General features: G+C 61.0%; 1 protein-coding gene across 1 annotated transcript; it reads left to right on the top strand.

Moving 5' to 3' along the window:
- Nucleotides 1–1,300: 1,300 nt before the first annotated feature.
- Nucleotides 1,301–10,670, top strand: DNAJC14 (DnaJ heat shock protein family (Hsp40) member C14). The gene is made up of 8 exons (XM_054012283.1): nt 1,301–1,388; nt 2,055–2,461; nt 2,621–4,350; nt 5,643–5,749; nt 6,919–7,038; nt 7,394–7,554; nt 7,871–7,973; nt 8,850–10,670. Exons 3-8 carry the CDS (start codon nt 2,701–2,703, stop codon nt 9,076–9,078), a joined length of 2,370 nt encoding a protein of 789 aa, XP_053868258.1. The 5' UTR covers nt 1,301–1,388; nt 2,055–2,461; nt 2,621–2,700; the 3' UTR covers nt 9,079–10,670.
- Nucleotides 10,671–11,273: the final 603 nt, after the last annotated feature.

Here is an 11,273-nt window from a genome sequence, read left to right as displayed (position 1 = left end):
TTATCTTTTCAGGGGCTGGGAAGGAAAGTCCCAAAGTGTTGGAGGAAAGGGGCAGTTGGGAGACTGGAAGGCCCCAGTCTGAACTTGTGGGGGCTCATGGGCCAAATTCATACCCAGTGCAACTCAGTTGGCCCCAGTGGAGTTACACCAGGGAGAAGTTTGGCCCCACCTGTGTGTGGGGGGGTGGGTGTGTGGACGACTGCTCCTTCCTCTGCATCAGGTTGTTTGGCCCGTGATCCAGCTGCAAAGTCTCCGGGACTCTCCCAAGTGCCGTCTCTGCCTCCCCGAGTTACGGGCTCCACCGATAGTCGCTTGGGAGTTGCACTCGGAATCGGGGGGCTGGAACAATGTGTATGGGGGTGGGGGGGGCTGAGAACCACTGAACCAAACTGTAAACCCTGCAGATGATGGAAACCACTTCAAACCGGGGGGCGTGGCAGCCCCCGACCACTCCTAGTCCCAGCGCCCAGGCTCGGAATGCCACCCCCCGTGCAGATCTGCTTTGCATCAAGGTGGCCACCCTGAGCCAACGGAAATAGCAGGGGGTGCTGCCTCCCTGCCAGCAGGCTGGAGCGGGTTCGAAGGGACACGTTGCTCTCTGCTGGAGAAAGGGCTGATGCTTCTCCTCTGGGAATCTCCAAGCAGAAACACCTGGGGAGCGGAGCGTTTTTCTCAGCCAGCTGTTTTATGTCCTATCTGTGTGGTGGGCGCGCCGGTCAGGCACTGGTAGCCGGGCCCCCTTGTGCCAGGTGCGGCACAGACCCAGAGCAAGGAGATCGCCTCTGCCCCACAGAGTGTAACACTAACAGTAACACTAGCCCCACTGAGCTCTGCTCACCAGGGGGTCTCGTGGTGTGTTACAAAGTCATTATCCCCATTTCACAGATGGGGAAACTGAGGCACTGAGTGGGGTCGTGACCTGTCCAAGGTCACCCAGCCGGCCAGGGCAGAGCGGGAATAGATCCCAGAAGTCCTGGCTCCGTCTCTTTTGATTCTTTTTCTGTGTCGGCTGCTGGGGAGGGGGCTGGGTAGTGCCAAGGGGGATGCAGCGTCGGGGTGGGGGGGACTGGCTGGCTTGGGGCGTGGGGTGATCCGGCCACGGGGGGGGGGATGGGGCCCGGGGCCCGGGGCCCGGGGCCAAGCTGGGGTTCAAACCTGCTACCGCAGCCCCAGGCTGAGGCCTGACGCGCTCAGCACATGGCGGAGGGTTTCTGGGGCGCTGGCCCTTTAAGGGGCAGGGCGGGCGAGACGCTCGGCAGCCCCGCCCTCTGCCCCGGAAGTGGAAGCTGCCGCGGTCACGGCGGGCGGAAGGCGGAAGTGGCGAGCGACGGGGACCCGGGGGGGCAAGAGGAGGAGGAGGAAACCCCCCCCCCGGGCACCGGGAGCAGGTGAGTTCCCCTCCCCCCACCTGGGGGGCAGCCCCCCCCCCGGGCCTCCCCTGCCCCCCCCCGGGCTGAGCCCCCGTTTCACGGCGGTACCGGGGGGGGGTCGCGGCCCCCAGCTCCCGCCCGGGGGGGGGCAGACGCGGGCGCTGCCCAGGGGCACGTGGGGGGCGCGGGGGGGTCCCGGAGGCCTCGTGTCAGAGAAGTGGGGGGACGATGCCCCCCCAGTGCTGAGGCGGGGGTGGGGGGGGGCGCTGGGTCTGTCTGACCCCCGGCAGCGGGGGGGGCCGGGTCCCGCGTGGTCCTGGGAGCCAAGCCCCGGGTAGTGCTCTGACCACTGCTCCGTCCTGCCTCTTCGCCCCCCCGCCCCCCGGGCTTAGGGCTTTTCGCTGCAGCTGGCGACATGGGAAACTGAGGCAGGGGAAGCGGCTGGAGCCCGATGCTGGGGCGAGCGGCTCGCTAGGAACGGGCTGGGACCGAGCTGCCGCCCCCCATTGGACGAGGCCGTGGCAGACGTGAGAGGATTTCAGGGCCGTTGACCGGGTTAAATCCAAGCGAGGAGCTAGAGCTTGTTCTGGGTGGGCGGGGGCCCGCTGAGACTCTGCCATGCCGTGTGGGCTCTTCCTAATCCGCAGTCAAGTGACGGCACTTTACTATCTGTTCTCCCCACAGGCTTTGTAGTGACACCTGTCGGGCGAAGGAACAGCCTCCCAGAGGGTCACTTCGGATTCCTGGAGCCTGGGCAGGAAACCTGGTGACTTAAGCGATGGCCAGTGGATTTCTCTTCAAGTGCTGGTGAAAGCTGCGTGCGAGGAAGTTCTGTACGGCCACGGCTAGCACGAGCATCCGCTTCCCACGACTGCTGTGGGGTGGGAGGGGGAGTTCGCTGGCACTTGTGGGAGTAGAGTTTTGAGAGCTGAATACCTGGGATCCGGACTACGACCGTCTGCCGATCTCAGTGGCTCTTCCGCAAGCAGCTATTGGGTGGTTGCTGCTGTCTACGAATGAGTTGAGGTGGGGAAAGCTCTGTCTCCCCTTCCAGGGGCCCCCAGTCCGCTCTGCTCTCAGTGCGTCAGAAGGTAGGTCCAGTCGCCTGGACTGTGGGTCCGAGAATGAGCCTCGGAGACCACTCTCGATTCCCGGCCGGGGCTAGCCTTCGAGCCCTCACGCTACATATCTTGGCCTTGAGCCGGGTTTTGACGCCTTTGATTTTTATTTTATTTTTTTTTAATTTGCAGGATAAAGGCTACAAAATGACAGCTGTAACTTAGCCCTTGCTGCTCCAGGGCGGCTTTGGGGTGAGGCAGTGGAGAAGCAGATGTCTGGAGGAGGAGGGATGTGTGAAGCCAAACCGGCTAGTTCCTGCTGCTGGAGTGGCGAGCTTTCTGAGGACAGGGGTGCACCAGGGGCCAGCCCTTGTGTGGATAACAGACCCTTGTTCTCAAGTTTTGGGGATCCGGGAAGCACTGGGCCTAGCGGCTGCCACTTCTTCCAAGAATGCTGCAGTCCTGAAGGCCCCGAGCGTACGTCTCCGAGCCAGAGCTGGCCGAAACAACTCCACGGAGCCACCGAAGGTTTGGAACCCATGGAGGTTCATGGGCCAGTTGCTGCTGGGACGTTGGTAGCCGAGCCAGCAGCCGAGAGGCTAGGGAAGGTGGAGGAGGCCGCCCGTTCTCCCCATCAGGGCTTTCCAGAAGGCGGCGGGCAGAGGCCGGCCTGCACCGCAGGGGAGGGTGTTGGTTGGAATGGAAGCTGCGACCAAGTACCGACGGGGTTGCTCGAAGAGGAAGGCTTGCACTTTACTGAGTCCAGTGTTCCTGGCTCCTGTCTGTCCAGTTACGAACGTTCCTGTAGTTGTCGGGGGGAGAGTTTGGATCTCTCCAGGACTTATTTGGAAAAGGGGAACTGTTCGTGTAGCATCACCTGCCAGCGCTGGGCTTCGGAGTCCCCTGGAGCTGAGGACGAAGCCTTTGCTCCTGATTCAGCCCCATCGCTGCAGGGCCAGGAGCAAGACGAGGAAGATGACGGAGTGTCCAAGGCCAGCGAGGACCCTTCGGACTCTGGCAGGGCGCTCGGCGGCAGGAAGAATGGGAGACGCCAGAGGCACCGCTCTGGCACGAAGGACAAGGAGGAGGGGAAGGAGAATGCCAAGCGGGAGGGTAGATCTGCGCCGGCTGGCGGGAAGCACAGGCAGGCCAGGAAGAGGAGCCATGCGGACCGGCGGCGCCACCTAAAAGCGGAGGTCCCCAGGCAGCTGGAAGAGCTGGCCTGGGTCTGCGTCTCCTGTTTCAAGAAGCTCATCAAACTGGTGCTGGTCATCACCCACGAGTGTGGCGAATACGTGGAAGCTGGTGGGAGGCTCCTCTACTCCTGCTGTCAGCTCGACGCCTGGGACCTGGCCTCAGCCCAAGGCAGCATGAGGACGTGGAGCCAGCGGGCCAGGAGCAGCTCGGGGAAGGCGGCCCGGTGGCTGGGCTCTGGGGGGAACCGGCTGTGGGGGCTGCTCAAGATGCTGGGTGCCCTGCTCTTCCTGGTGCTCATGCTTCTCCTGGGCAGCCTGCGTCTGTGCTGGCGAGTCTCCAAGTCCCTGCTCCTTGCTGGGGCAGCTAAGCTGGGCAGAACCAGCAGCGTGGCCCGGCTCCGCTCGCTCCTGGACGCGCCCCTCCTCCGCAGAACGTGGGCTCTCGTCACCGAAACCAGGACTTGCAAGTACGTGGCGCACGTGCTGCAGAAGTGGAGAGGGCTGCTTGGGGCAGCCAAAGGGCTAAGGACCGATGGGCTGGGAGAGGCTGTGGCTGGCCCTGATCCCGGCCCAGGGGGGCGCTACCAGCCCAGCCAGGAGGTGGCACGGCTGCTGGCCCTGGCCGACGTACCTGAGGAAGAGCTGAACCCCTTTCAGGTACTGGGGCTGGAGGTGACTGCTTCAGACACGGAGCTGAAGAAGGCCTATCGGCAGCTGGCTGTGCTGGTGAGTGTGCCCTGGTGTGGCGGGGGACGGACGGACGGACATCGCACCCAGCCCCATGGCACCCGAGCACCTGCGGGGCATGAGGCAGGAACTCCATTCGAGCTGCATTGCCCTCTTATGGGGGGAGAGTGAGTCACTCTTCTCTAGCCTCTCCCCACTGAGGCTCAATATGCCTACCCCCCTGCCCCCATATTACAGATGAGTAAACTGAGACCCACACAGTTCGGGTGACTTGGCCAAAGGCCACATAACGTGTCTGTTTCAGAGCTGTGGTGAGACCCAGATTCCTTCCTGTGAATCCCTTGCTTTGGCGGGTCCACCGCAAGGCCTCACCAGTGGCGTGGGGGATCTGTGTTAATCGCTGGCGGCACCAGCAGCAGCTCCTGAGTTAAGCTTGTGCTGAGACTGGCACGGGCTGCAGGGCCGAGCAGCTGACTGACTCTAGTGCCCGGTGCTGCCTGGTATCTCCACGTCCTTTATAAAGTGAAAATTCTGCTTGACGTTTTGCCCCATGTGCTTCCTGTTTTCCTGGGCTCTTCTAAAGAGTCACGGCCCGGGGCAGCCTTTGCGTGCTTCCCGGCCCCAAGGGGATCCGCCTCCTCTTGCAATTCTGTCTCCTCCACTGTGCCCCTTGTTCGGAGGAACCACTCAGCGCCATCAGCTGTCCTCTGACTGTCCCGGCTGGGGTGAGGAGGGACTGGCAGAACCAGCTGAGCTCTAGGGAGACGTGGGGACCTGTTGGGGGGCAGGTGGAGCCTGGCGATTGCACCCTGCAGGCCAGGGCAGCAGCACCTTGGGGCGCTCTCCGAGCCCTGACACCTCAGGGTGGTGGCGGCCCGTCCTGACGCAGCTTGGTCAGTTGGAGTCGCCATGCGAGCACCATGGAGTCGCGGTGGGGGCCGCACTGGGAGTGCTTGATGGCTTTGAGGCTCCCCTTGGTGCTGGCCATCCCTTCTGCCCCAGCTCATCAGCTGGGCACCCCCTTTTTGTGCTGGCCGGGATGGGGAGCCCTCCTGCCTTTGCTACCTGAGAAGGAAGGCGAGGAGCTGCCAGGCAGGGGTCGGGACCCCAGAAGCGGCTGAGGCGCCCCAGCTCAGTAGCCTGGCCCCAGCCAGACCAGAGTGGACCAGTTGGCCTCGTCTGAGGACATGTAGCACCTCCTCCTTCTCCCCCCCCGGCCCATCTGGCTGTGCTGCCCTGCCCCTGGAGGGGGCTCCATCCCGGCCAGACCCCTCGCCCCAGACGAGGTCCGCACCGAAGGTGTTCTCAGGTTTCCGTGTCTTGCTTTGCAGGTTCACCCTGACAAGAACAAGCATCCGCGGGCGGAGGAAGCCTTCAAGGTGCTGCGAGCCGCCTGGGACATCGTGAGCAACCCAGAGAAGAGGAAGGAGTACGAGATGTGAGTGGGGGGCCCCTTCCTGCCGCCCAAGGCAGGCCAGGCGAGGGATGGAGGGGCGCCTGCAGTCGCTGGTGGCGGGTTAGAGAACATGGCCTCCTCCGTCCCACCTCTGTGTGCTCGAGGGACGGGCGACAGGGAGGAAAGTGGGCTGGGATCTTGGGCTGTGCTAATCAGTCCCACCGTGACTTGCCGATCTGAGCTGCCCACCGAAGTCGGTGCTCTGGCTTCAGGCCTGCCCTGGGACTTCTGCTTCCCCAGCTGACTGGGGGAGCAAGGATGGCGCCTTCAGATGGGTGTCTTGAGTGGGACTGGTCCTCTTCCAGCACTCGCCACTGCGAGACATTGCTTTCAGGCCCGAGGGTGGGTGAACCTCCTGTGCTCTGCTGGGAGGACACAGCCAGGAATTTCTGAGCGAGGCACTAAGGGCTTTCGATGAGCTGTTGGTCATGAGAGCAAAGGCAGAGCACAAGGGGGTTTAACCGAGAAACCTCCTGTACTTAAATCCCCTTTAGAAGTCGCTCTTAGACAGACTCCGGTCCCCTGTCAGAGAACTGGCATGTGGGAATTTCAGGCGTCCGATTATAAGTGAAATCCCTCCGGCTCTTCTTCTCTTCTCACCTGTGATCAGTGTTACGGTCTGGTCCGGTGGCCCAGGTCAGGGTGTGGGCGCTGTTGTGCTAGGAGCTGTACAAATGTGTCCTAAAACAGTCCCTGTCCTAGAGCGCTTACTGCCTGGGTTAGCGAGGAGCCACCACAGGTGACAGGAGCAAATGGGTGGGGAGGGAAGGAGGGCTTACCATGCTCGAAGCACCTTGGCGCACAGGCTGATGCGAGTGGTGCAGTGCGGCGTCAGACCCAGGCTGATGGAACAAAGCGGAGGCTCTCCAGGCCTGGCTGCCCGGCCCGGCGGCCTCCCAAGTGCTGATCTAGTGCCGGGCTTCTGCCACCACATCTCGGCCAGCGATGGCCTGGGGAAGAGGTAAGGATGTGTGCCCCCACGCTGGCTGCAGCAAGACCCTCGTGCAAAGCCGGCCCTGCTGCCGACGAGGGCTGAGCCCAGCAGGGAAGGGCGTGGGCTGACTGCTGGGTGCAGAGGCTGTGCTGTGGCAGTCCCCCCTGTGGGCTCCCTGCCTGGGGCGTGACTCAGCCCCGTGCCGTTGTGATTGCAGCAAGCGGATGGCGGAGAGCGAGCTGACCAAATCCATGAATGAGTTCCTCACCAAGCTGCGAGAAGACCTGAAAGAGGCCATGAACACCATGATGTGCAGCAAGTGTCAGGGGAAGCACAAGTAGGTGCTGGCCTTCGGTGACTGCTTTAACCTCTTGCTTGCGGGCCTGGTGCCCTGCCTCCTCCTGGGGCACGGAGCGTTACCCCTCCATGGGGCCTGGGGCTCAGGAGCGGGCCTGGCCCTGCCTGGGGGCCGGAATGGATCAGCCAGACGATCCTGCAGCTGGTGGGCTCATGTCCTGGCTTTCTCAGTTAGCTGCGCTTCTTCCTTCGCACAAGTGTTCTCTGGTGTGGGTTGTCCCAGAGCATTCTGGGAATTTGGGGTGCTGTGGGAGGGAGGACGCGTCCCTCTGGGACGTGACATGGCAAAGCTGGCCCCGCTCTACCGGCGTTTGAAAATCTCCCTGCTGCTCTAGGAGGTTCGAGATGGACCGAGATCCGCTCAGCGCTCGCTACTGCGCGGAGTGCGGCAAGCTGCACCCTGCCGAGGAGGGAGACTTCTGGGCCGAATCGAGCATGCTGGGGCTGAAAATCACCTACTTCGCCCTGATGGACGGGAAAGTCTATGACATCACAGGTAGGGGGCGTCTGTGGGGCCAGGACATGCTGCCTGACTAGACCGTGAAACTGCCCAGTTGTTTGCCAGCCCCCTGAATAGCAGTTACCCCAGGCTGATTAACCTGTGTTTAAACCTTCCTCTGCTCCCGATGGGTCAGGGCCTAGCACGCCTCCCCCTCGGGATCCCTAGCCCAGCTGGAGAGGAGAACGCCAGCCCTTGGTCGGGGTGCGGCTGCCTCCTGCTTTCCCTGAGCCTGTCATTGCTCCTGTGCTCCGGAGGCTGGGAGGGGTTGCTTCCCGCCGGCTGATGGTGTGTCCTGCCTGTCTGTCTGCAGAGTGGGCCGGCTGCCAGCGGGTTGGAATCTCTCCCGACACCCACCGCGTCCCGTATCACATATCGTTTGGAGCGAGGAGCTCTGGTTCGGGTGGACGCCAGAGGTGGGTACTGGATGCAGTTCTGGTTCCTTCGTGCTCTCGCCTTGGTCTGAGGGGGTGGGGATGGGTCCAATCCCAGACTTGAGCACTTCTGGGGGAGCTGTGGCTAGCCGTGAGTTCCCTCTGGCATCCCCCATCAGCGGCCCAAAGGGAGCTGAGTACGTCTCCTGGATGGGGTCAGCAAAACTCCCCCCTTTCCTAATCGTGCTAGTGCTGGGCCCTGGAACAGTGCCCCCTTGTGGAAGAATACTGCGCTGCGGCTTTAAACCATGCGGACTGAGGACAGGTTATTCTGCACAGATAAAACTCCCCCTTTCTGTGTCTGTTGGAGGACCCCCCCCGATCCTCACAGATGTGTTTAAACCAACGCCGGCCAGCGATCCGTCCTCTGTCGCTCTGTCAACCTGTCCTGTCTCTAGCTGCCTGGAGTTCCAGCTGCCTCCCCCACTGGGTGGAATGGTCACGGGAGCACAGTGATCCCCGAGCCCCCTGCCAAGTGCCATCCAATGCTTCTGAAGTTAACAGAAGGGCAGGTCACTGAGCCCCTGGCAGGATCGGGCCCCTTAGCCTCACCTCTCCCTCACTGTGTGGCTGCTCTCCCTGGCGAGGAGACCGGGAGTGGCCTGCCTTGAGAGTCCCTGACCGAGCTGGGAATAGAACCCAGGAGCCCCTGCCAACCACTTAGACCTCTGAGGTGGGGACAGAACCCAGGAGTCGTGAGTGCCGACCGCCCGGCTGTAACCCACTAGCCCTTGCAAACCTCCCTTGGCTGGCCATAGAACCTAGGTATCCTGACTCCCTGATTTAACCACTAGACCCCACTGATCTGCCTCTCGACACCCAACTGCATGTGTAAGGGCCGTCTCTCGTTTCCCTCAGAACCGCCTCTGAAGGCAGCCCTACCTCGGCTGCGGACCTGCAGGACTTCTTCAACCGCGTATTTCAGGGGACCCCAGGGCAGATGCCCAATGGGGGCTTCTTCAGCCCACCCCAACCCCCTCGGGCAGCAGCTCCTTCTGCTCCAGCCCCGAAGACAGAGAGTGCAGCCCCAAAAGGGGACTCGAAGCAGAAAAGGCGGAAGAAAGTGCGCCGGCCCTTCCAGCGCTGAGGAGCGGCGTGGCCCGTGGGGGCAGCTTTGAACTTGGCCTGGCAGGAGGCCACAAGCACTGGCAGGAGACGAAGCTCCGGTGGACGTTCCAGCAGGCAGCTGGGTGCGTCCCAGGCGCTAGGTCGGACACTAAAGGGCTCTTTACAAGAAGAAGAATCTATTTTTCTTTCTTTAGATATTTAAAAGCAACCAGGCGTGTGGGGAATTTCCGGCTGACGCCGTTAACTTCTAGCGTAAAGAACCAGCCCCAGTGATACCAAAGAACTCCAGCGGGGGGTGCCCTGCAGGATCCCTGGAGACACCAGCCCAGTGTATGGGGAAGGGTCTCTCTGCTGGGGTGGGGGAAGCTGGACAGAGCCATGGAATCTCTTCAGGGTCACTTTAAAAATCAGGGGATGTTTCATTTCCATGAAGGCCACACCTGGGATCCATTGGGAGGCAGCCATGTCCCTTCCATCCCCCTGCCTCCCCTTCTCATGGGCAGCTCCCATTGAAGTCTGTGTCTCGCAGCCCTGCGAGAGCTGGGGGAGCTGTAATCCCTCAGACACAGCGACTGAGCAGCATCCCGTCGAACTGAGTTGCGATTTGGCCTCCTAAAGCTTCTGCAGCAGATGAGATTGACCCCGCCCGTCCCCCAACTCCTCACCCTAGAAGAGCCATGCCGAGCGTTAACCCCCCGGTGCTGGAGGGCAGCTTGCCCAGCTCACAGCTGCCTAGAGAATGCTTCCAGGAAGCAGCCTGGCCTTGGCCCTGGGAGCCCAGACTGAGTCCCTTGTCTAACTCTTGCAGAGCGTTCTCCATACCTGCTGCTGTAGCCAGCGCATCTGTCTGCGCTCTCAGTGGAGCGGGTGGGGAAGCCTTTTCCCCCAGAGATGAAATGAGGCCTGGGGGGGGTGCTTCCTTCCCATTGCGCTGGTAGCACAGGCTGGCCCCTAGCTTCATACTTATTCCCCCCCCCCCCCCCATCTGATTTTTGTTGCTGATTTCCCCTCGGCCCTGATTCCCAGCCGTGGGTAGCTTTCCTGCCAGCTGGGCTCTGCCACAGGCCTGAGATGCGGGACAGCGGTTCCTCAGCAGGTTTCTCTGCGAGCTCAGGTGTGAGATGTTGTCTTCACAAGTCTCCTGATCTGTGCAGCCTGTATTGAATTTACTATTCACAGGGATGCTGGCTGGTGCCAGCCGCTCGCACACACGGGAGCCAGACTTTCCAAAGGAGCAAGGTCAAGTTTGTAAGTCCAGCCCCAACCTGGGCCCTGCAAGCTCCTGGCAGTTAGACGGGTCTGTAACTGTCCAGCCTCTCCCTGAAGGATTGGTCTTGGGTTTTAACCGCTGGTTCCTCTTTGTACATATCTCTCTTATGTGCATACCCCTTGCGATAAATAGAGCTCAGTCCCCGAGAGCAGATGGGGGAGTGCTTCCCCCCCTTCCCAGGGCAGCGTCACTCAGTTCCATGTATTACACCTCGGCTTTCTGTTGGCACTTTCTGTAACCTCCTTAGGTTTGCTCTGCCGGTCGCTAACACGCACCCAGCTCAGAGAGCTGCCGCTGAAATACTTTGACCCCAGGTGCAGTAAAGCTGATTTTTAAGTTGTGCCAGGAAGTAACTCATTTTACTTGTCAGGTTGTTTTTGGCATTCCACTGCTGAATTTCCAAAACGAAGTGGATTTAGGGTAGGGCCTACACAAACAATTGTGTGGGTGTGAGCAGAAAGCTCTGCTTTAGGATTAAACTGGTGAGTGTATATTGGACAATTCTCTATGCCCCTGCAAAATAAACCCCAGTAGGATTACATGAGTTCTCTTCACACCCACCTTGTGTCCAGACCCCACTGTGCAGGTGTGAAAAAGGGGGACATCACTAGCAGGAGGCCTGGCCCCCCGCTAAAGCTGGATTTTGGGCTAGTGGAAGAAGTACCTCAGGACACCCTGAATCTTTGTTGGTGCTGCCTTTGTCTGTGAACTAAGGCCTGGCCTGGCTGCCCTGGACAGGAGGGGTGAGGTCAGGTATTTCCTCATCACCTTCCTTCTAATGACCAGACAAAGCTCTTTAAAACAAACCCTCCCAGCTCAGCCTTCCTCTAGCTTTGTTACGTGAGCCTCTGTTCCTTAGGTGAAGGGTGTGACGGGAACCGCTTAGCTGGCTTCTCGTCAGCCTGTTTCTCCCCCAGGTGTCACTTACCTGCAAACCCGGATTC

The sequence above is a fragment of the Malaclemys terrapin genome, chromosome 23 (genome assembly GCF_027887155.1).
Source record: "Malaclemys terrapin pileata isolate rMalTer1 chromosome 23, rMalTer1.hap1, whole genome shotgun sequence".
NCBI lineage: Eukaryota > Metazoa > Chordata > Testudines > Emydidae > Malaclemys > Malaclemys terrapin.
The sequence above is the reverse complement of the archived record's forward strand: the minus strand, read 5'-3'. Positions and strand labels throughout refer to the sequence as shown.